The 26002-nt window shown below is 44.8% G+C and overlaps 1 protein-coding gene across 1 annotated transcript in view; it reads left to right on the top strand.

Moving 5' to 3' along the window:
- The first annotated feature begins 1194 nt into the window (after window positions 1–1194).
- The window catches only part of gatb (glutamyl-tRNA(Gln) amidotransferase, subunit B), a 101092-nt gene continuing 76284 nt past the window's right edge, over window positions 1195–26002 (top strand). The window contains exons 1-3 of the mRNA XM_070871448.1: window positions 1195–1329; window positions 14722–14866; window positions 23349–23462. Coding sequence (XP_070727549.1) covers window positions 1208–1329; window positions 14722–14866; window positions 23349–23462 — 381 coding nt within the window. The 5' untranslated portion in view covers window positions 1195–1207. The remainder of the gene's footprint in view (window positions 1330–14721; window positions 14867–23348; window positions 23463–26002) is intronic.

The raw sequence follows: 26002 nt of genomic DNA on the forward strand, positions 1-26002 counted from the left end.
GGAAGGAGAGTTGCTGGGAAAGAATAGGTTAGAGTAAGGTAGTGCAGAATCCTAGAAGTTTACAGCACAAAAGGGAGCCATTTCACCCATCCTATCTATGTGATCTCTGCTTAAAAAATCCCAAATCAATCCCACTGCCCTGCATTGCCCAAAGCCCAGAATTTTTATCTGCTTCAAATGATTAGCCATTTTTACCTTAAAAAATGCAATGATTTCTGTTGATTGTAATTTTCTCCAATTGAATATTGGGAAGACCGAAGCCATTGTTTTTGATCCCCGCCACAAACTCCGTTCCCTAGCTACTGATTCCATCCCTCCCTAACATCTGTCTGATACTGAACCACACGCAACCTTGATGTCATATTTGACCCTGAAATGAGCTTCCGACTACATAGCCGCAGCATAACTAAGACCACCTATTTCCACCTCCGTAACATCACCTGCCTCCGTCCTTGCCTCAGTTCATCTGTGGCTGAAACACTCATCCATGCCTTTGTTACCTCTGGACTTGACTATTCCAATGCACTCCTGGCTGGCCTCTCACATTCTATGCTACGTAAACTTGAGGTGATCCAAAACTCATGTCCTAACTTGCACCAAGTCCCGTTCACCCATTACCCCATGTTCACTGACTAACATTGGCTCCTGGTTAAACAATGCGTCGATTTCAAAATTCTCATCCTGGTTTTCAAATCCTCCATATCCTTGCTCCTCCCTATCTCTGCAATCTCCTCCAGCCCCACAACCCCCACTCCTGAGATATCTGCACCTCCAATTCTGCCCTCTTGACCATCCCTGATTACAAACGCTCAAACATTGGTGGCCGTGCCTTCTGTTGCTTCGGCCCTTACATCTGGAATTCCCTCCCTAAACATCTCTGCCTTGCTACCTCTCTTTCCTCCTTTAAGACACTCCTTTAAACCTAATTCTTTGGTCACCTGCCCTAATTTCTCCTTATGTGGCCCCATGTCAATTTTTTTGTTTTATAATACTTCCGTGAAGCACCTTGGGACGTTTTACTACGTTAAAGGCGCCATATAAATACAAGTTGTTGTTGTTGAGAGGACAAACGGAAGCTGGAATCGCGAAGCCTGTTGGGAGTTGTGGTTCCAAGCTCCGTGTACAGAATAGGTTCGAGCCGTGGTGAGAACTACAATTACCATGAGGCATTGCGTGCGACGCCTTCCCCTTCACTTTGCGAGGTGTCATGGCGCCTCCTGCAGCTGCCCTGTGCGGATGGTGTGTGAGAGTGATCGAGAGCAGAAAGCTCAACCGTTTAACTGTTCTCAGTAGGAATGCGCAATCCGCAGCAGAAAGGCAAAGTAAAAGGTGATAGTTTCAACACATTTATACGATATGCGTAAAATAGATTTGTGGTGCCGTAGATTAGACGGCACCCCGCGGCTGTTGCATTAAAATCGAACATATTGATGTTTTGTTGTGATCAGCTGCGAGTTATTATCGGGGTCAAGAACGTGGTTCATGGCCCGGTGTTACAGAAAACATTAAACCGGAATGGCCGCCTATCGCGCTAATGCAGATGGTTTAATTGTTGACTTGTATCAAAGCAATGGCAGTGTTGTAGACACAGAGTTCACGTTTCAGATCGATGACCTTTCATCAGAACTGGAAAAAGTTAAAGATGCAACAAGTTTTAAGCAAGTACAGAGGCAGGGAAAGGGGGGAGGCGAAGAAAGGACAAAAGGGAAGGTCTGTAGTAGGGTGGAAGGCAGGTGAGATTAAAAGACAAAATGATGGCACAAGGCAAATGGGAATGATAACTGGATAAGTAAAGAAACAAAAGATGTGTCTAGTGGAGGTGTAAATGGGAATTGCGGAATCATAGCCAACAGCTGTTGTCTGGAAAAAATGGGAGCAAATTGAGTTCAACAATGTTAAAGAAACAAAAGACTTGCATTTATATAGTGCCTTTCACCACCAGCAGACGTCCAAAGCACTTTACAATCAATAAAATACTTTTGTAGTGTAGTCATTGTTGTAATGTAGAAAACAAGGCAGCCAATTTGCACACAGCAAGCTCCCATGAACAGCCATGTGATAATGACCAGATAATCTGCTTTAGTGATGTTGATTGAGGGATACATATTGGCCAGAACACTGGGGATAACTCATGCTTTTCAAAATAGTGCTATGGGATCATTTACGTCCACCTGAGAGCAGACGGGACCTTTGTTTAACATCTCGTCCAGAAGATGACTCCTCTGACCGTGTACCTCAGTATGGAGTGTCAGCCTAGATTTTTGTGCTGAAGTCTCTGGAATAGGACTTGAACCCTGAGTCCAAAAGGCTGTGAAATGCCTAATAGAAAGATGTGGTGCTGTTCCTCGAGCTTGAGTTGAGCTTCATTAGAACAGCGTAGGAGGCCAAGGTCAAAGTGGGGGTGGAACGGAGAAATAAAACGACGGGCGACCGGAAGCTCAAGCTCACGCTTGCGACTGAACGGAGTTCTTCAACAAAGTGATCACCCAATCTGCGTTTGGTCTCCCCAGTGTAGCGGAGACCACATCGTGAGAAGCAAATACAGTATAGTACATTGAAAGAAGTACTAATAAATTGCTGTTTCACTTGAAAAGTGTGCATGGGGCCCTGGGTGGTGGGAAGGGAGGAGGTAAAAGGGCAGGTGTTACATCTTCTGCACTTGCAGGGAAAAGTGCTGTGGAAAGGGAAGCGGGTATTGGGGGTGATAGAGGAGTGGATCATGGTCCCTTTGGAATGCTGGGAGGGGTGGTGAGGATGTGTTTGGAGGTGGTGGAAATGGGGGAGGATGATCCGTTGAATGTGGAGGCTGGCAGGGTGGAAGGTGAGGACAAAGGAAACCGTATCGTGGTTTTGAGGGAGGGGAAGGGATGAGGGCAGAAGTGTAGGAAATGGAATGGATACGGTCGAGGGCCCTGTCAACCATGGTAGAGGGGAATCCTTGGGAGTTGGGAAAAAGGAAGACATAATAGGAAGCACTGGTATGGAAGGTGGCATTGTCTGAAAAGATGAGATGGAGAAACTGGGAAAATTGAACAGAGTCCTTACAGGAATCAGGGTGGGAGGAAGTGTAGTCAAGGTAGCTGTGGGAGTCAGGGGGCTTATAGTGGATATTGGTCAATACCCAGAAAAGAAGAGAAGTCGGGGAAGGGAAGAGTTGGAGGTGGACAATATGAAAGTGAGGGTAAAGAGGAAATTGGAAGCAAAGTTGATGACATTTTCCAGTTCAAGGTGATAGCAGGAAACTGAACTGGTAGTGTCATCAATGTACCAGAAATAAAGGTGAGTGAGGGGACCAGAGAGCCCTTTACCGTGGTTAACAGGGCCCTCGACCGTGTCCATTCCATCTGCTCTCAACCCATCCTCTCCCAGAACCACAATACAGTTACCCCTTGTCCTCTCCACTCCACCACCTGCACATTCAACGGATCATCCTCTGCCATTTCCGCCACCTCCAGTGTGATCCCACCACCAAACACATTTTTCCCTCCCCTCCCCTTTCAACATTCCGAAGGAACTGGTCCCTCTGCGACACTCTGGTCCACTCCACTATCATCCCCAACACCCATGGCACTTTCCCATGCAAGACCTGCACTTTTACCTTCTCTCTTCCCACCGTCCAGGCCCCATACACACTTTTCAAGTGAAACAGCGATTTACTTGTAGTACTATAAATTTAGTATACTGTATTCGCTGCTCCCGATGTGGTCTCCTTTACATTGGGGAGACCAAAAGCAGATTGGATTAACCTTTGCTAAACACCTCCTTCCAGTCCGCAAGTGTGACCCCGAGCTTCCGGTTGCCTGTCATTTTCATTCTCTGCCCCAATCCCACTCTGACCTCTCTGTCCTTGACCTCCTACACTGGTCCAGTGAAGCTCAATGTAAGCCTGAAGATCAGCACCTCATCTTTTTATTTGGCACTTTACAGCCTTCCAGACTCGATATTGAGTTCAATAATTTCAGATCATAACTTCAGCTCCCATTTTTTTTAGACGGCAGCTGTTGCTGATGAATCTACTATTCCATTTACACCTCCTCTAGCCTCATCTTTTGTTTCTTGTCCCATCACCATCTCCTTTTGCTTTGCACCATTTTCCCATTTTGTCATTTAATCTCTCCTGTCTTCCACTCTATCCTTCCCTTTTGTTCTTTTTTTCCTTCCCTCTGTACTTGCTTAAAACTTGGTACATCTCTAACTTTTTCCAGTTCTGATGAAAGGTCATCGACCTGAAACGTTAACTTTTTCTCTCTCTCCACAGGTGCTGCCAGACCTGCTGAGTATTTCCAGCTTTTCTGTTTTTTGAGATTTCCAGCATCTGCAGTATTTTGCTTTTGTTGTAGATACAGCATCAGGTTCCACATGTACGCTGACAGCACCCAGCCTTACCTCACCACCACCTCTCTTGATCCCTCCACTTTCTCTAAATTGTCAGACTGCTTTGTCCGACATCCAGTACTTAACGAGCAGAAATTTTGTCTCATTAAATATTGGAAAGACCAAAGTCATTTTCTTCGGTCCCCACCACAAACTCCGTTCCCTAGCCAGCAACTCCATCCCTCTCCCTGGCAACTGAAGCTGAACCAGACTGTTCGCAACCTTGGTGTCATATTTGACCCCGAGATGAGCTTCCAACCACATCCTCGCAATCACCAAGACTGCCTATTTACAGTTCCGTAACATCGCCCAACGACTCCTCGCCTCAGCTCCTCTGCTGAAACCATGCTGTTGCACAAACTACAATTTCGCTAGTCGTATGACTAGTAGTTGCCTGCGACGGTGCTTGAGTTAAATATTAAATTACATACTGGACAATGGCAGTACCGTTAATGTTCGTTTAATACAGAAGAAGTACAAGACTCACTATTTATACTCTATTTAACTCTGCAGAAAGGTGTTCCAAAAGGTGTTTCTTTCTGCTCAAAATATTCACATAGTTACCCAATATGTCCCCGGGTGATCAATCCGGTCCTGACACTGTTCCTTCAAGGGTCTCTCCCCTGGTCCCTGTTTCTGCTGAGTGTTGCTCCTGGGTTCTCGCTCCGGACTGTCCGAACTTGCCTATCTTTATAACCTTTCTTCTCTCAGATAACCGTGTGTGTTGCTATTAATTGCCTGCTTGTTTATACAAGAAGTACAGAGACATTCTGCTGTTATCGCAACCTGTCTCTTACCTCCAAGAGTTATTACCAAGTTGGAGTCTTCGTTACTGTGTGTAAACCTTAACTTGATCAATTAAGTCTTTTCATCCTTTCCCACCGTCCCCTGCTGTTTCCCACAGCTGGTTCTGTTACGGTAACTCCCTCCTGTCCTTTGGCCTTCAGTCTGCTATTCCTATACCTGACCTTTTGTTCGGTCATTAGCAATTGCCGGAACTCTATTAATTGGCATTCAGTATTTGCACACTATCTTACCCAGGGCGACTCCTTTGAATTTGGCTTTATTATCCTGCAGCTTATCCTGCAGTTTTACAACTTTACCTCATTCCCTTATCTCCTTCACCCTGAGGTCAATGCCTGCTTGTTTTTTTGTGCAAGAGAGTTTATTGGTTTTAGACCCAGGTCTGAGCTAACTTCTTAATCCTTTCCCATATTTCTACACATGCCTTTGTTACTCTAGACTTGACTATTCCAAAGCACTCCTGGCCAGCTTCCCATGTTCTACCCTCCGTAAACTTGAGGTCATCCAAAGCTCTGCTGCCCGTGTCTTAACTCGCACCAAATCCTATTCACCCATCATCCCTGTGCTCGCTGACCTACATTGGCTCCCAGTCCAAAACACCTCGATTAAAAAATTCTTGTCCTTGTTTTCAGATCTCTCCGTAGCCTCGCCCTTCCTCTCTCCCTAATCTCCTTCATCCCCACAAACCTCTGAGATATCTGTGCTCCTCCAGTTCTGGCCTCTTGAGCATCCCGATTTTAATCGCTCCACTAGTGATGGCCGTGCCTTCAGCTGCCAAGGCCCTAACCTCTGGAATTCCCTCCCTGACCTCTCTGCCTCTCTACTGCGCTTTCCTCCTTCAGGATGCTCCTTAATATCTACCTGTTTGATCAAGCTTTTGGTCATCTGCCCTAATATCTCCTTATGTGGCATGGTGTCAAATTCTGTTTGATGATGCTCCTGTGAAACACCTTCGGTCATTTCACTATGTTAAACGGACTATATAAGTACATAAACAGAATAATGCGGATGCTAGAAATCAGAACAGAAAATGCTGGAAATACTTAGCAGGCCAGGCAGCATCTATGGAGAGAGAAAAACAACGTTCAGGTCGATGAAAGGTCTTGCTCCATAGATGCTACCTGAACTGCTGAGTATTTCCAGCATTTTCAGTGTCTATATAAATACAAGTTGTTGTTGTTTAATTACCCAACACACATTTGCATTTTGTGTTTAATTGTTGATTTTTAAGAATAATGTACAATGCCTGACAAATGTTTTTTATGTTGTAATGGGGTGCAGTCTTAATGAAAATGTATTTGCTGATCTGTTCTTTATTAGGAAGAGCAAATGCTACAATAAAAATCTTCGCATCACTGCACTGTGTTTTTGGCAGACTAATTTTAATTTGTTTACAAACACCTTTTAAGAAACTGGTGCCCCTTTAAAAGTATCTAGCAAAGCAATTTGCAAGGTTTAATTATGCAATTTTGTCTATGCTGGGTTACTCAATTAGTGTATATAATTAGATCAATACTCTCAGCTATTCTTGAACATTTTAATTTTAGACTTTTTCAACAAATGAAAACGGTGGCATTTACTGTACTGCAGTCTGTTGTACACAGATAGTGGGATGTAGATTTGTTGGTTACATAAAGGGCCTAACTATGCTCCCATTAAAGTTCAACATCAAAATAACGAAGTAAATTCCTCCACACAGGGGAATCATGACTGTATTGCACCAAGATGAAACACTTGGCGATGCAAAGTAAATCAACCCATTCCCTCCCTCCCCCCACCCCACCCCCCCCCCCCCCCCATTCCAGATCTCCAATACCAGAACCCAGCAGTCCACATTACTCTCCTGCCTATGAATGGGGCTTGGAGGGATAGACCTATCACTGGGAGCTGGGGTTCTTCCCACTTGGTTTCAGATAACCTTGTAGCCCAAAGCTCTGGGAGGGTGGTAGTAGGTTGACAAGTAGAGAAAACTTATTGGTGAACAGCCGTGAAAAGTTACATAATTTTATCTGGTTAAACTCCAGCAGTATCCCAAAGTATACTTTGGGTCTTATCTCTGCCAACCTGCACCTATGTTCTCTGGACCTATGTGAGTCGGATGTGACCTATGGCGAGAGTGTGCACTTCACATTGTGCAAGTAGAAATCTTACAGACAAGTGTAGATTTCTTAAGTTTGAAATTCTCAAATATGGTGATGTCAGACAAAAAGTAAATAGCTGAGTCAAATCTTCTTTCCTGACACCCGCACATGGTTGCTTTCCAGAAAAAGTCGCAGGATAGTATTGAGGAGCAGGAATCTTAGTTAATTCCTTCCCCATTCCCCAATTCAAAGGACAGTGAGGTCACAAATGGTGCACTTGCGATAGTCCCAGTTGAAGCTGAGTAACTAGGCATAGATCTGAGATTGAACTTGCAAACTTCCTGGAGTGAGCAGACCATCACCCCACGCAACTCTGGAAAGCATCGCACCGAGCCCTCATAAGAGCATCTGCCGGCCCATTCGGTGACCATAAAGTTGAGAATATGATGTGTGAGCCCAGCCCTGGATGCCCACGTGTGCCCGGGGAGCCGGCGCCGCCTGTGGTCTAGTCCTTACCCTCGTTTCCCTCCTCCTCCACCTGGTCGGGCTAGATGGGCTTGGAGTCAAAATCCATGGCGCACGTCAGCTGAGCGTAGCCGCACTGAGAGACCGGGGCTCGGCGGGGAGAGAGAGAGAGGGAGCCCTCACTTGGAGATTGGGGGTTGGAGGGGAAAGAGGAGAATGGAGAGATGGAGTGTGAGAGAGGGGGAGGCGGGAGGTAGTGAGAGAGGGAAGGAGAGATGGAGGGTGGGGGAGATGGAGGGTGGGGGAGATGGAGGGTGTGAGTTCAGGGCCCAGAAGAGACGAGGGCCCAGGGGCAGCACGCGCCAGCCCACATGGCAATATGTGCACGCACTAGGTTCATGCAGCAGAGTTGGTCTCCAGTCGTCTTGGTTATTCCTTGCCACTGGACCAAGACCTAGCTCTGTCAAGCCCGTGTGGTGGCTGGTGTGCAATGGCCAGCACATGCTAAAAAAATTCACTCATAGGCATCTTCCACCCTTCAACATGTCGTTTGGGACCTGGAATATTAGGTCCTTCATTGAAACAACTGTGAGCTCAACCCTTTTTGGCGTGGAAGCAAGTCATCCTCGATACGAGGGACTGCCTATGATGTTGTGGGGAGGGAGAGACCAAAATGAAAAGTTTATAAAAACTATGATTACCCAGAACATGTGTCATAGTGGTGTGGGGTATTTCTCAAGTGGCTAACTCACAGACAGCAAAGTCATAGTTATAGTCCCCTATTGGTTGAAAATATATAGATAGAAAATAAGGTCCAGGAGATCATGCGTTATGGGAAATAAACTACAGGGACTCATAGTTTTAATTTTTGTAAACCATGCAACTCAATTAATATTCTATTCATACTGTACACCTGGTGTGTTTGTTTAAATAGTTTAAAAGATGTTGCTATTGTGGCAAGATTTACTGGTCTGGTTGTGTAGCATTGTTAACTCCATTGTGATGCAGTTCAGCTTTTAAAGCTGGAGCTTATAATGTAGGTTGCAGAGCAGAAATTGACTGCAGCACTTCCATTGGTATTACTGTTTTATAACTTGCATTTATGTTCTATCTTATCACATCTCGCAGAAATGTCCCAAAGAAGTTCAGTAAATGATTTTGTAGTGCAATTATTAGAAAGAAAGAACATGCATTTATATATTGCCTTATCGCATTCTCAGAACATTCGAAAGCACTTTATAATGAAAGCATTAGGTTTCACAACCAATTAATTAATTTTGAAGTGCAGTGACTGCTATATTAGGCAATGCGACAGCCAATTTGCACATTACACGGTCCCATAAACAGTAATAAGGTGAGTGATCAGATAATCTGTTTAGTGGTATATTTGATGGACCAACATTGGCCAAGATACTTGGAGAGGTCCCTGCTCTTTATGGAATAGTGTCGTGCGATCTCTAAAGTCAAACCTGAACTCGTTTAACCTCTTATCCAAAGGATGGTTTCTCCAACAATGCAGTACTCCCTGGGTCCTGCATTGAAGTGTCAACCTAAATCATGCCCTTCCAGTAGGGTTGACGCCTCATCATTTTGACTCTGGTAAGAGGCATTGTGAGTGTAAGTTGGAGGCTTGTTATTGATGGATTTGGTACCTTTGTATGTCTTAGTTCATGACAGGATTGCATCATGGCACATTTCTGCCAGTCACTTGTGTGGAAAGTATAAGGCATCATGTGTAAACTACTTGTCCGAAATACACATTAAAATTAATTATAGAGGCTCAATTTTCCCCATTCATTTGCGGCATTTTTTTGGTGGTGGCGTTTTTTCTGGCGTATTTATTTTTTTCAAAGTTTCCCCCTGCAATCTGCGCCGGTGTAACTGACTTAGTTACGATTTTTCTAGGCCAGTTTTTTTTCAATTGTTTGCAGTTTGGCCAATATTTTTTCTCTTAGGTTGGCATATCTGGCCACTCCCAAAACAGCTTCTGTTGAGTTAAGAAAACCAGCGCACATTCACAAATCTGCGCTGAAAAACGTTGTTGTTTTTAAGTTGAAGATTTTGGAAGGAGTCAAGACCATTGTCAAAATCAATAATACAGTTCAACTTTTTTTTTAACCTGTCAACGTAGAAGTGTAAATTGGTTGGATTTCAGAAGTTCTCTCATTTTTTAACTCGCTCACCCGCCGCCACCGAACATCTTGAAGCAGGTCTGGAGGGTCATAGATTTGGCCGGTACCATCGGCCCCTCGCCCGGACACGGGCTTGGGGCTAGGCTACAAAACAAGCCGTGGAGGGAGGGGGAGGGGGAGGAGAGCGTGAGTTACCGATCGGAAAGCTTGGAGCCCGGGGAGGGGGAGAGAAAGGAGAAGTCACATGACCTTTGGGTGTGGTCCATCCATACAGACCTGGAGAGATACAACTGCAAACCTGTGCTGCCTGCTTTTCTGCCATTTTGAGCTTCTTTCAAAGCTTAAATTTAAGTATGGGGGCAATACTGACAGTGCCATACCTTGTGTGAGCCTTCTACATCATGGTGCTGTGTAGGAAACAATTGATTCGACTTCATCGCATCAGGAACATCAGAGCCCGTAGGGTGCTGGGCAGGAGGCTTTACCCACCTTGGGTATATCGAAACAGGCGTTCGTACCTCCACCTGAGTGATGCAGACTGTGTCAGAAGGCTGCATTTCTGCAAAGAAGTTGTAAGTGAGATCTGTGAATTGGTCAAAGCAGACCTGCAACCTAGAAGCATCAGGAGAACTGCTTTGTCAGTTGAAGTGAAAGTTACAGCTGCACTTTCATTCTATGCCTCCGGATCGTTTCAAGCTACAACTGGGGATGTGTGCGCCATCTCTCAACATGCAACACATGTCTCCATTCGCCAGGTCACGGCTGCATTGTACACGCGTAAGAATGACTTCATAAAGTTCCCCATGACTGCCCAAGCAATCCATGACAGGGCTGTGGGCTTCTCCAGGATTGCTGGCTTCCCAAAGGTACAGGGCTGCATTGATTGCACCCACATCGCCTTGCGAGCACCTTTGAACTATTCCGAGGTGTACAGGAACAGAAAAGGCTTCCACTCCATTAATGTGCAGCTCATGTTTAACGACATGCATCATATCATGTCAGTCGATGAAAGATATCCTGGCAGAACCCATGATGCGTTCATCCTATGCGACAGCGTTATATCTGCCATGTTTCAGCAGCAGCAGCCAGAAGGGCAGAGCTGGCTACTGGGAGACAAAGGGTACGGCCTCGCCACCTGGCTCATGACGCCCCTACGCGTAACCCGGACGAAAGCTGACCGTTAATGCAACATGTCGCACATTGCGACGCACAGCATCATTGAGAGGACCATTGGCATCTTGAAACAGCGTTTCCAATGCCTGGACCATTCCGGAGGCTACTTGCTGTACTCCTGTGAGATTGTCGGTCACTTCACTGTTGTGTACTGCATGCTGCATAACTTAGCCATCATGAGGCAGCAGCATCTGGTAGTGGAAGACCCACCTGCGCTGAGAGTGGCTGATGATAATGATGTGGAAGATGCAGGTGACGCAGGAGAAGGGGGAGGACGATGAGGATGAGGAAACCATGCAAGTGCCTGAGGCCGGAGCGCAACGGCAGAGGAGGGTGGGCCATCGTGTCCCTTTAATGATTGTTCGAGCCTTGCACCAGCAGTTCATCCGTGAACGCTTTACTGATGCCTGAGGGCTCAGCGACAACTATTCCACATGGGCATGTTTACTGTTTGGAGCTGTTCCCTAATGTTGTGTTGTGTTAATGGAACATGATTCAGTTTTAATGTAAAATATATTTTATTCAAAAGTTGAACAACTTTAATAAAATTATTCTTGTATCAAACTTTACTTTAATATCACTCTTTAAGATCACTTATAAACTTGTAAATTTACATAACTTACAAAAACCTTTTAATTTGAGAACAGTTACAACAGTAACAATAATAATAACAATAACAGCAGCAAAGAAAGGCTGCACCCATCTCTCATCCCCGGTTCTAAGACCGCCCGCTGCATTTGGTCTTGGACACTCCACCATCCCTGCCCACAGGCGGTGGCGCAGTGTTTCTGGGCTTGATACCAAGCTTATTCTTTCGAACATCTCGGGTACTGTGCACTTCTTGAGAGTGGGGGTCGTCAGCATCAGGCGGCAAGTTGGAGGGCCCGGCTTTGGGCTTTTCAGAGGCTGGTGTGGGGATTGGAGTGGGAGTGACAGTTGATTCTGTCAATGGACGCGGGGTCTGGGCGTGTTCCCTTATTGCAGCAGCTAACTTCAACATGCCGTCCCTCATGTATCCTGACAGTGTCTCAACAACCTGCAACATTCCCTCCGTCATGTTGAACAAAACTGTCTGAACTACCTGCAGCGTTCCCTCTCTCATGGTCAGTGACGTGGTTTGCACTACCTCTGAACTTCCCCCCCTAATGGCCACTATTCCCTCACTAATGGTCCAGGATATCGTTCCCTTTTCTCGTGTCATTGCTGTTACTTCGCTCGACAGTCCCGCTACCTCATCACCCACCCCACTGATGGTGTCCAGGAGTGATCGGGTAAGGTCAGTACTCTCCGCACTCAATGACATCATCTGAATCACATCTGTTAGATCCTGCACCTCAGGAGAGCACGGTCAAGCTCTCCTTCTCCTCCTCCCCACAAGTGTGGCTCACACCCCAATACTGGAACCACAGCCTGGGACGGTGGGGCCCTGGGTGTGCCTCGCTGCGCCACACCACTGGGACCCGCAACCTCGGAAGGTGGGGCCCTGGGTGTGCCTCGCTGCGCCACACCACTGGGACCAGCAACCTTGGAAGGTGGGGCCCTGGGTGTGCCTTGCTGCGCCACACCACTGGGACCAGCAACCTCGGAAGGTGGGGCCCTGGGTGTGCCTCGCTGCGCCACACCACTGGGACCAGCAACCTCGGAAGGTGGGGCCCTGGGTGTGCCTTGCTGCACCCCACTGGGAAGATGTGAAAGCATGGAATGTCCCACCAACACTCAAACCACTAGTCACGGAAAGGGCTGTCACCTCCATGAGCGGCACCTCCTCCAAAGTCAATACAACAGTGGGAGCTTCATCCTGCTCCATCCCCTCCCCCTCACCCCTATGTTCTTGGTCTAGAGGGTTGGATTGGAAGATGTTCTCCTCTTCAGGCTCATCCTCATCTGAATCATCTTCTGCATTGTCAGGGTTGGCCTCAAGTTCTGCAAATGATAACAGCATATAATGATAATGGTTAGCAGCAGAGGAGGGGGCAGAGTGGGTGGCATGAGTAGGCTCACACATCGCAGGCCAGGCAGCAGGCTGATTTGAAAGACCATGATGGATTTGCAGGACTTGTCCTCTCCCTCGAGTGTGGGCTTAGCTTGTGCAGTACTGATTGTTTTTTTCCAAGCAGGACCCATGAAAGCAGCGACCTTCTCTTCCAAGGGTGTCAGTGGGTGCAGATTTGTCGGGCCTCCTCCTGTTTGAGTTCTTTCCCTTTTATGTGCCACCTTCCTTTGCAAAGATGAAAATGCAACTTTTTAGAGAGGGTGTCTTTCTGCTGAGTGGGACATACAGATGGTCACATTTACAATTGCAATTCCATTGAATAAATGAAAATATTACTTGCACTAACTACTTGACCAAGGTCCTGCCATTTCTTTTTACACTGGCCTCCAGATCTCGTGGTGGTCACCATTGCACAGTGATCTTCTGCAACTTGGTTCCAGCGTTTCTTCATTTCTTTGGGTGGAACTTTTATGTGACCGCTGCTGGTGTTCAGCTCCTGCCATCTGTTCCCAATCAAGTAACTAGTGCCTCCACTTCATCCTGTAAGAAATTCTTGGTCCTTGCACTGCGTTGCATCTTGTATTGCTTCAGCTGCCATTTTCCCAATGCTCTCACACAGCACTCCTTCTCAGACACACAACTGGCTCTTTAAAAATGGCTGATTGCCAAATCCGAGCTGTACTGAGCATGCGCGTCCATTGGAACGATGGCAAAAATGTAACTATTTTTCCCGCACACGCGCAGAAGGTGCGGCATCATTTTTTGGCGCAGACAGCAGGCTTGACCCCCCGAGGTGACTGGACACTGCGCGGCGCCAAATTCGAATTATACATCGGGGAAACTTTGGCAAAATATTTCTGCCTCATTTGTGGCCTAGAAAATGTAACTCTGGCATTATGCCAGAAAACAGGCTTGGAGAAACTTGAGCCCAAGTGCTGCTGTTGAAGATTTATTCTGTTTATATGGTAAGTTGATGTAGATTGATGGCTTTTATGATCAAGAAAATAGTATTTTTTGTAGCTTACCCGTTGAAATGTAATCAAACTGTTTATATTTCTAAAAGATGACTTTTATTTACTGACTTCTAATAATTTGACCATTGTAATGACCACTAGTGACAGTGTAAGGGCAAGTGGAGCATCACCAGAAATCCAACTGTAGTGGGTATCTAGTTTCTCTAGTGTGACCAGGACATTCAAATGACGCAACTCACCATGTTTGGGCGTATTTAGTCCTGTTAATTATTGGGCCGAGGAGACTCCAGGAAAATCGGCACCAATAAATTATCAAGAGCCTGAATAGGTGCAAAAACAGTGTATAATATCCTCCTATAAGCTTTCTTTCTTATTAAAGGAATTGTTTTTCCTGGAAACGGGTAGGTGGGATGTTGAAGCAAGATGATGTTCAGGCAGTGTAGCAAAAGTATTACTGCACTTTCAATTAATAAAACTCTTTTAATTTTATGTTTCCATGACATTGTTGGCAGTAAACACAACTTAAGGTGTGCGTCTCTTTTCATAAACCACAGATTGTTATATTTAAATGTTTGTATGAACTTTATTGCTATTTGCATGATTTTGAGGTACCTTATTTCTTTTAGGTTGTCAAGTAGATTGTTAGTTGTTCTGTAAGGCAACTGTAATTTTGTTTATTGGTCATGTTTATTCCTCACGTTTTATAAATACATTTTTTTTTCCAGCAAATGGATGGGAGTTGTGGGATTGGAAGTTCATGCTCAGTTAAGTTCCAACTCCAAACTTTTCTCTGGATCCCGGGTGCAATTTTCAGCACCTCCAAATTCATTGGTATCATTTTTAGATGCTTCACTTCCAGGCACATTACCAGTGAGTATTTTTAAATGTTTCTATACTGTACTTGTTGAGGTAGAAATAATGGTGCTTTATATACGTACTTTGGATAGGATTTCTACAAGATACTTCTTACCAAATTGAGTTATTTGTCATAGATTGTGCATTCTTCTTACGTGAACCAGTCTCAATATTTTCGAATGATGTGAAGTGTGAGGCACCTTGTCTCCTGCTGTTAGCTGAATAAGAAAATTACAACGGCATAGCAAAAGAAAAGAAGTGGTCATTACAATCAAGGGGTACTGGTGAATGATCAGCCATGATCTTATTGAATGGTGGTGCAGGCTCGAAGGGCCGAATGGCCTACTCCTGCACTTATTTTCTATGTTTCTTTGTATAAGGAATATGAGAATTATATTACTGCAAAGTTAAAGGGAATTACTGGGTGCTATGGTGGACATAAGAACAACATAAGAAATAGGAGCAGGAGTAGGCTACTTGGCCCCTCGAGCCTGCCAAGCCATTCAATTAAGGAGCTCTTTCATGGTGCTCAACAAAAATATATTCCAGTGAAAAAGAAGGGCGGTAAGAGAAGGGATAACCAGCCGTGGGTAACCAAGGAAATAACGGAGAGTATCAAATTAAAAACCAATGCGTATAAGGTGGCCAAGGTTAGTGGGAAACTAGAAGATTGGGAAAATTTTAAACGACATCAAAGAAGGACTAAGAAAGCAATAAAGAAAGGAAAGATAGATTATGAAAGTAAACTTGCGCAAAACATAAAAACAGATAGTAAAAGCTTTTACCGATATATAAAACGGAAAAGAGTGACTAAAGTAAATGTTGGTCCTTTAGAAGATGAGAAAGGGGATTTAATAATGGGAAATGTGGAAATGGCTGAGACCTTAAACAATTATTTTGCTTCGGTCTTCACAGTGGAAGACACAAAAACCATGCCAAAAATTGCTGGTCACGGGAATGTGGGAAGGGAGGACCTTGAGATAATCACTATCACTAGGGAGGTAGTGCTGGATAGGCTAATGGGACTCAAGGTAGACAAGTCCCCTGGTCCTGATGAAATGTATCCCAGGGTATTAAAAGAGATGGCGGAAGTTATAGCAGCTGCATTCGTTATAATCTACCAAAATTCTCTGGACTCTGGGGAGGTACCATCGGATTGGAAAGCAGCTAATGTAATGCCTCTGTTTAAAAAAGGGGGCAGACAAAAGGCAGGTAACTATAAGCCGGTTAGTTTAACATCTGTAGTGGGGAAAATGCTTGAAGCTATCATTAAGGAAGAAATAGCGGGACATCTAGATAGGAATAGTGCAATCAAGCAGACGCAACATGGATTCATGAAGGGGAAATCATGTTTAACTAATTTACTGGAATTCTTTGAGGATATCACGAGCACGGTGGATAGAGGTGTACCAATGGATGTGGTGTATTTGGATTTCCAAAAGGCATTCAATAAGGTGCCACACAAAGGTTATTGCAGAAGATAAAGGCACGCGGAGTCAGAGGAAATGTATTAGCATGGATAGAGAATTGGCTAACTAACAGAAAGCAGAGAGTCGGGATAAATGGGTCCTTTTCAGGTTGGCAATCAGTGATTAGTGGTGTGCTACAGGGATCGGTGCTGGGACCACAACTGTTTACAATATACATAGATGACCTGGAAGAGGGGACAGAGTGTAGTGTAACAAAATTTGCAGAAGACACAAAGATTAGTGGGAAAGCAGGTGTGTGTAGAGGACACAGAGAGGCTGCAAAGAGATTTAGATAGGTTAAGCGAATGGGCTAAGGTTTGGCAGATGGAATACAATATCGGAAAATGTGAGGTCATCCACCTTGAGAAAAAAAAACAGTAAAAGGGAATATTATTTGAATGGGGAGAAACTACAACATGCTGCGGTGCAGAGGGACCCTGGGGGTCCTTGTGCATGAAACTCTTTTTGGAGTTCACCTGCAAAACATAAAACATTAAACGGTGCCACCCGACCTGGGTGACACTCCAAAGTAAGGTGTGACCGTAGTCCTTTACTACAGATTTCCCTTGTGCATGATCCCAAAAAGTTAGTTTGCAGGTGCAGCAGGTAATCAGGAAGGCGAATGGAATGTTGGCCTTCATTGCGAGAGGGATGGAGTACAAAAGCAGGGAGGTCCTGCTGCAACTGTACAGGATATTGGTGAGGCCGCACCTGGAGTACTTCGTGCAGTTTTGGTCACCTTACTTAAGGAAGGATATACTAGCTTTGGAGGGGGTACAGAGACGATTCACTAGGCTGATTCCGGAGATGAGAGGGTTACCTTATGATGATAGATTGAGTAGACTGGGTCTTTACTCGTTGGAGTTCAGAAGGATGAGGCGTGATCTTATAGAAACATTTAAAATAATGAAAGGGATAGACAAGATAGAGGCAGAGAGGTTGTTTCCACTGGTCAGGGAGACTAGAACTAGGGGGCACAGCCTCAAAATACGGGGGAGCCAATTTAAAACCGAGTTGAGAAGGAATATTTTCTCCCAGAGGGTTGTGAATCTGTGGAATTCTCTGCCCAAGGAAGCAGTTTGAGGCTAGCTCATTGAATGTATTCAAGTCACAGATAGATCGATTTTTAACCAATAAGGGAATTAAGGGTTATGGGGAGCGGGCGGGTAAGTGGAGCTGAGTCCACGGCCAGATCAGCCATGGTCTTGTTGAGTGGCAGAGCAGGCTCGAGGGACTAGATGGCCTACTCCTGTTCCTAATTCTTATGTTCTTAATAACATAATGGCTGATCTGACCTTGGGCTCAGCTCCACTTTCCTGTCCGCTCCCTATAACCCTTCACTCCCTTATCACTCAACAATCTGTCTGTCTCCACCTTAAATATATTCAATGACCCTGCCTCCACAGCTCTCTTGGGCAGAGAATTCCACAGATTTACAACGCTCTGAGAGAAGAAATTCCTCCTCATCTCAGTTTTAAATGATCTGCTGGTGCCCCAGTTAATGTTGGCATACAATATCAGAATGGCTGCAAACTGCTCATGCCGACAGTTGTAAGAATGTTGAATTTTGGTATCCTGTCGAATATATTCCAAGGAGCCAGATTAATCCTGATCTCTCTTAGCTTTATCCTCACTAAGGAATTAACTGGGGTTTTAGATCTAGGTCTTTACAACTAACCAGTTTGATTAAATATTATAATAATGTAATATTTGGTACATATCTTGCATGTTTTCCTGTTCTCTAAATAGATTTTTTTATAAACTGAAAAGATAGTTGTAAAATAAGGGGTACCCCTCATGCACTGGATTTTATAATACTGTAAACTTGAAAATTTTGCAGCAAAATAATAGTTGTGTGAGGGCTGTTGGACATGAATTTATTTTTACCACGATTATTTCTGCACTACTAAATCAATACATAAAAGGTAAATGATTATTAATAAAATTGATTTCGAGGAACTAAGTGAGTTATGATGCAGACAATTTCACAGTCTACCACTCTACGGGCCCAAGTTTCGGGCCGCGCCTAGAACGGCGCAGCCCCGACCTGGACGCCCGTTTTTCGCGCCACAAAGTGCATCTAAAAAAAACTTACCTATTCTCCGGCTCCCTGCAGGTCCTCTGGAGCTGTGCGCAGCGCAGCACGAGCTGTGGGGGGCGGAGCCAGGTCCCTGCGCTGAAAACAGTGCTGGGACCTCTGCACAGGCGTGCTACAGTGGGCGCACATGTGCAGTAGCTCCAGGCGCCCAAAACTGTGTGGGAGGGGCCCGATGCACGCAGCCCCTAGCCCTGGCCGAATGGCCTCACTGGGGCTGCGTGGATAAGGCTGCCTCCCACGCCCAGCTCCTGCTTCCTCCCGACTGGACCTGACCCGACTTGACTCCCGCTCCCCCCGACCCGACCTCCGCCCCCCCCCCCCCCCCCCCCCCCCTTCTACACTCTCCCCGACCCGATCTCCGCGCCACCGCCCCCCGACCTGACCTCCGCTCCCCCCCGACCCGACCTCCGGTCCCCCCCCCCCCCCCCCCCCCAACCTTCTACGCTCTCCCCGACCCGACCTCCGCTCCTCCCCCCCCCCCCCCCCCCCGACCCGACCTCCGCTCCCCCTCCCCACTACCCCTCCCCCTCCACCCCCTCACCTCGCTGTCAGAAACACAGACAGAGAGTGAGAGACACACAGACAGCGAGATAGAGACACTGACAGACACACTGGGGCTGGGTGGGGGGCATCCCAGCACCCTGTTGGAGGACTCCGGTGCTGCAGTCGGTAAGTAGAAAATGTTTTATTTATTGATTTTTTAAATTTTTTAAATTTTTAATTTTTTTTGATTGATTTATTGGTTGATTTATTGATGTATTTATCATTTATTATTGATGATGGCTCTTTATTTGTAAAACTGAAGTGTTTAATGTTCGTAAACTTCCCTTTAAACGCCTCCCATTCCCTACGCCTGATTTGTAACCTACACCTGATTTTCTAAGTGTAGCCAAGGTTTTTCTGAGCGTACAAAAATCTACACTTACTCCATTCTAAATTAGTTTGGAGTATGTTTTCACTGCCTAAACTTTTAAAATGGGCGTAAGTGGCCGGACACGACCCCTTTTGGGAAAAAAAAATATGTTCCAAATTGAAACTATTCTAACTAACTAGAACTCGAGCAAACTAAATGCCGAGAATTGCAATTTCTAAGATACTCCATTCTAAACCAGTTGCTCCAAAAAAACAGGAGCAACTCAGGCCGAAACGGCCCCTTCCTCTTTCTTCCTTTAAAGACGCTCCTTAAAACATACTACTTTGCTCAAGCTTTTGGTCATTTGCCCTAATATCTCCTTATGTGGCTCGGTGTCAAATTTTATACTCCTGTGAAGTGCCTTGGGATGTTTCACTATGTTAACCGCTATATAACTACAAGTTGTTGTTTTTTGGTTTTATCTTTAACTAAAATGTGTACAAGGTGGAGGAACAGAGGTTTAATTGCCTAGTCTACTGAGCTCTCACCCTCAATCATCTGCATAGACAGACATCAAATAGAAGATTGGTGTCTTCAAAACAGCAGCAGAGAAATCAGTGTTATTTTCAGGTTTCCACCAAAGACCTCTTAATCTTGAGCAGCACTGCTGGAGTCCTGGGAACAGGTTGCAATTTTGGTTGCAGTTGGTGTGCGCTTCGGTAGATCAGATCAAAAGGAGAATTTAAAAAGTGATTTGTAAAGTAAAGCTCCTCAAAACCCAACAGAATTGTGATAGGAAACACTTAACACATTGGAGAAATACTATAGGATGGAGTGTTGTTTATGGGTTGTATTATGATTCCAACTTTCTGGAATGACCTCCTAGCATAAATGAAAAGCATGTTAAAAGTAAATCTCCATCCAGGGGATTCCTCAAAATTATTTTACAATTATGATTTAAACACTGAAGCAGTAATGTCACAGTGGAATAGTCTAACGTAAACTTTGAAAAATGAAGGGTTGCCACGCAACCAGAGCCACACCCAACATGTGTCGCCACCTTCCCATGACGGGTTTTATAAATGGTTTGGTAAATTAAGATGCTGGGAAGCACAATTTTATTTACAATTTCAGAGAGGCTGGAGCAGGCAAAGCTGATGTTTGCCAAGTGGTCATGGCTGTCCAAATACTCATCTGCTTATGTGGAGCATCTCTTATTTGCTACAAAAACTCCCAAATCTTTCAAAACCATCTTTACATTAAATATTGTTTCTATGAGATCTATTTTAGCAGCTAATGAAAAGAATACCAACATTTGATTAAATATTTGAACCAAGATAAGTCCCTCCTTCCCCCCCCCCCTTTTTCATAAGTCTCCCCTCCGTCTCCCCCCCCCCCCCCCCTTTCATGAATGTAGAATATTCTAGCTCTGTTGTGCAAACAATTATGCTACTCTGAGGACGTGGGATCAATTTATATTCATTGGTTCATCGAAGCATGTCAAGATTAAACATCAGTCTTTACATAGCCCACACGTTGAAGCAGAGCTTTTTGCTTTTATACAAATCAGTTGTAATCTTCACTGTTTAGGTGTTTTCTCTTCCAGTTTCTTAATTCCAGTAGAAGTCAAGTTGACATCAAATTGATTTTGTTTGATGTCTAATTTTGTTCCACATTCTGCTCTGCATGCAGTTGCGTTGTGACCTTCACTGGCTTACAATCTCATTATGATTTTATATGCAGCGACGTTAATTTTATTGTGAATAGCAATGCAATATTGAGCTGTGAAGAAGAACCTTACAATGTGAAGATTTGTGCTATTCATCATGCGGACTCGCAACAGAATTAGAACTTTAATGGGTAGAATTTTCCGGGGTAGTATTGGGCGCGATCCGTGGCGGGTCAGGTAAGAAAGTTGTTATTTTTGACAGTGGCTCGGGAATCTACTTGGCGTGTCTGTCATCGCGGAGCTAACCTGACTGGCAGCGGCAGGCCACCCAATTGAAATCATTATCGAGTAGTTTACAGGCCCTTAAGAGCCTTTCTTCACTTACTTTTTAAATTTCCCTGCATGGCCATGAGATTTGCACAGCTCAGGAACCACTTCTGTCAACCTGAGGCGGGAGTTCTGTGCCATAGCTCCAGCTGATTACTTGAGAGCATCAAATGTACAGTAAAAGCTCCCACCTGACAGATGATCACTTTCCTCAGGCAGAAGCTGTTGCTCAGTCCATTTCCAGCACAGATTCTGCAGGCTGCAAGTGTTTCCAGCAAAGTCTCCATGCAATGTCACCTCATTAGACAAACTCGCTCACCATTGACAGAATGCTTACATGAATAATTCTTACAGGGCTTGACAGGGTAGATGCAGGGAGGCTGTCTCCTTTGACTGAGGAGTCTAGAACCAGGGGTCACAGTCTCAGAATAAGGGGTCGGCCATTTAGGACCGAGATGAGAAGAAACTTCTACACTCCGAAGGTGGTGACTCTCTGGAATTCTCGACCCCAGAGGGCTGTAGAGGCTCAGTCTGAGTATTTGGATATTAAGGGAATCAAGAGATATGGGGATAGTGCAGGAACGTGAAGTTGAGGTAGAAGATCAGTTATGATCTCATTGAATGGCGGAGCAGGCTCGAGGGGCCGAATGGCCTACTCCTTCTTATGCTTCTGACATCTGTATTTCACCTGCCATCTATTCCACCAACATGGGTACCATTTATACTGTCTCACCTAGGTCTTCAAAATCGGACCTCGATGAGCAGCAGCAGCATCAACAACACCACCATCATCCTTCTCCGCAATCACCTGATGCTGCACAGGACACATGGCATCAGCACCCGAGCACATTGCTGCCAGGGAGGCCTCATCATAGCCAGATTTTAGTTAACTTTACACTGAACACCCATATGGCTGTCTTATGATGTGCTGCACACCAACACCATAAAGCATCCCTACAATGACCAAGCCATTCCTTTCACACTCACCATTGCAGGGAGTACTGATATGTCTCACCATTCACTGCAACTCACTCCTGCTTCCAAAGGTGTTCTCAAATCTGTCCAAGACCAGAAAGTGTTGAAAATCAAGATTTTGATATTTGTCACCACATGAACAGAAACTTTACATAAACATTTGATAAAACACACAATGGCCCACCCTTGTGTGTTAGTTGGTATGATTGCACTAAGATGAGGGTGATTGTGAGGGGTGGCTAGTGAGATGGGGATGTGATAATGTCGATAGATATAGAGGGATGGGTGGAGGTGCTAGGTATGTTGTGTGAGTAAGGATGTGCAGGAGTAGGATAGGGAAGGCAGAGTGATGGGGTTGTGATGAGAGGTACAGCAGGATGCAGTTGAGTGTGGCTTTGTGCTAACGTTTCCAGATCTAATGAGATCACTGAAATGTTTGCGGCACGTCACCTTCATCATCATCATCATCATCATCAGGAATGTCCTCCTGACCACATTCCTGCTTGTGATTTCCTCTGCAATCTGCAACCAGGCTGTCTTGATCTCCTGGGGAGGTCTCTTCCGCCCATCGAAGGGAAGAGGATCTCCCTGCGTGCTCTGACTCCCTCCTGTCATGGGAGAATCTGGGTGGAGCCCCCTGCCTCTGTGCAGTCATTCTCAATGTTTGCAGTATTCCAATGCTGTAGTGCACTGACAGCACTATGTTAGATTAAACTTCAAATGTAATGTGGCCATAGTCCCTTTAAAAATCCCGGCTGAAAACTCGCCATAAATTACATCACCAGACCCACTCCATCTCATTGGGCTGTGCGGGCTTAATAGGCCCCATTAAGGTAAGTTCATTTTCAACAGCAGGTTGGAGCCAGCAGCGGGGTTACGACCCGCCACTAACACCACCTCGAACTCATCTAGGTAGGCAAATTCCAGCCAGTGCTACCATTGGGAAATGTTACCTCAGCAGGTACTAGTATAAAATATGCAGTTTGTTTGTGATAGTGGATACATTTGCTTCTTAAAATGGTGCCTTCAATTGGTACAGAACATGTTTTTGAATTGAATGGCTATATATTTACAGTATAACAATTGTATTTCTTCACCCTCAAAAGGTTCTTAACAAGCACTGTGTGGAAGGAGCTGTGATGACTGGCTTAGCCCTAAGCTGTACCATTAATAAGAAATCCACGTTTGACAGAAAACACTACTTCTACGCTGACTTGCCAGTAAGCTTGTGCATAGTTTAAAATAACTTCGATTAAGTGGGTAATTTTTTGACCTGACTTGATTTTTTTAAGTTACACTGGAATAAGATGCTCTCATTCTCTGATGTGCTTAGCTGACTGAATCGCTGTGGTACACTTGGGATTTTGCCATTCTTAGTGAAACAATTATAATAAAACTCTTGCTGTCTGCATTTTTCTGACACATAATGTTCGATGTTGAGACATTGAGTTACTGGCAAAGTATTCAATATAATCAGCCAGTACAGTGTTCCTGTAGTCAACTGTCTTTAGATGCATTACTGGGGCAATCCAAAGTTGTGACCCCCTATTTCTCTTTCCCCCCCCCCCCCCCCTGCCGCCCTACCCATTAAAATGAATGAAGCTGATCCATGAGTTCAGTGGTGCCTTCCCATCATACAGGGCATAATTTTAAAGTTTTCAGATGGCATGTAAGGTAAGTTGGAAATTTAGTAAACATCATCATTATCATAGGCAGTCCCTCGGAATCGAGGAATACTTGCTTCCACTCTTAAAATGAGTCCATAGGTGGCTGAACAGCCCAGTGCGAGAGCCATAGTCCCTGTCATAGGTGGGACAGATAGTCATTGAGGGTAAGGGAGGGTGGGACAGGTTTGCCGCATGTTCTTTCCGCTGCCTGCGCTTGATTTCTGCATGTTCTCGGCAATGAGACTCGGAAGTACTCAGCGCCCTCCTGGTTGCACTTCCTCCATTTAAGGCGGTCTTTGGCCAGGGACTCCCAGCGGTGGGGATGTTGCACTTTATCAGGGAGGCTTTAAGGGTGTCCTTGTAACGTTTCCTCTGCCCAACTTTAGCTCGTTTGCTGTAAAGGAGTTCCGAGTAGAGGAGGATAGTAACAGACTTCAGGAGGACGTAGATAGACTGGTGAAATGGGCAGACAGGTGAAATTTAATGCAGAGATGTGTGAAGTGACAACATTTTAGTACGAAGAATGAGGACAGGCAATATAAACTAAACGGTACAATTTTAAAGGGCTGCAAGAACAGAGGTTTGGGAGTGTATCTACACAAATCTTTGAAGGTGGAAGGACAAGTTGAGAAGGCTGATAAAGCTTATGAGCTTCTTGGCTTTATTAATAAAGGCATAGTGTACAAAAGCAAGGAAGTTATAATAAACCTTTATACTGGTTAAGCTTCAGCTGGAGTACTATGTTCAATTCTGGGAAGGATGTAAAGGCCTTTGAGAGGGTGCAAAAAAGATTTACAAGAATGGTTCCAGGTTAGGAAGGATGTCAAAGTCTTGGAGAAGGTGAAGAAGAGATTTACTAGAATGGAATCAGGGATGAAGAACTTCAGTTATGTGGAGAGACTGGGGAAGCTGGGGTTGGTCTCTTTAGAGCAGAGACAGTTAAGAAGAGGTTTGATAGAGGTATTCAAAATCATGAAGGGTTTTGATAAAGTAAATGAGAAGAAACTGTTTCCATTGGCAGAAAGGTCAGTAACCAGGGGACACAGAGTTAAGATGATTGGCAAAAGAGCTAGAGGCAACACGAAAACATTTTGTTATGCAGAGAGTTGTTGTGATTTGAATGCACTGTCTGAAAGGGTGGTGAAAGCAGATTCAACAGTAACTTTGAAAAGGGAATTAGATAAATACTTGGAAGGAGAAAAAAAATACAGGGCTATGGGGAAAGAGCAGCGGAATGGGACTGATTGGATAGCTCTACCAAAGAGCTACACAGGCATGAAAGGCCGAATGGCCTCCTCCTGTGCTGTATCAAAAGAATTGGAGCAGGAGTAGGCCATCTGGCCCCTCGAGCCTGCTCTGCCATTCAATAAGATCATGGCTGATCTGATCTTGGCCTCAACTGCCAGAATGATATAATGTGACATCATCAGAGCAGTCAGAAGGGAAAGGTTGGGGCAGAAAATTCAGACTTGTTTTAAAATGGTAATACATTTTATAAATTATATATTTTTACAAAAACATTAGTGGAAGTACTTTGAACATAAAGTACTTGCGGTAAAACTTCCTTCTCCTTTAACAGTTTTAGAGTTTCTTTGGACCTACATGTGATAAAACCTTCTCTAAATCAGTGCAGAGACTCCATGGGCCAAGTTTCCACATGATTCGCGCCTGATTTTTAGGAGGAACTGGTGGAGAACGGACTATTTTAGAAATCGCAATTCTCCACATTTTTTTTTCTGCAGTTCTAGTCAGGTAGAACAGTTCTAGTTTAGAACAGAATTTTTTCTTCAAAAGGGGGCGTGTCCGGCCACTGACGCCTGATTTGAAAGTTTCCACAGTGAAAATGTACTCCAAACTAAAGTAGAATGGAGCCAGTGAAGATTTTTGTAGAACTGAAAAAACCTGTTCTACACATTAAAAAATCAGGCGCAGGTTACAAATTAGGCGTCCAGAACGAGGGGGGGGGGAGGAAGGGAACTCATTAAATTCGACAATAAATCCTTATTTATACTTCTACAAATATTATACAAATAAATCCAACCTGAATAAACATTTATAAGCCAAGAAAAGATTAAATAAACCATCTTCCTACC

Source organism: Pristiophorus japonicus, chromosome 2, assembly GCF_044704955.1.
Source record: "Pristiophorus japonicus isolate sPriJap1 chromosome 2, sPriJap1.hap1, whole genome shotgun sequence".
NCBI classification, from domain to species: Eukaryota; Metazoa; Chordata; class Chondrichthyes; family Pristiophoridae; genus Pristiophorus; species Pristiophorus japonicus.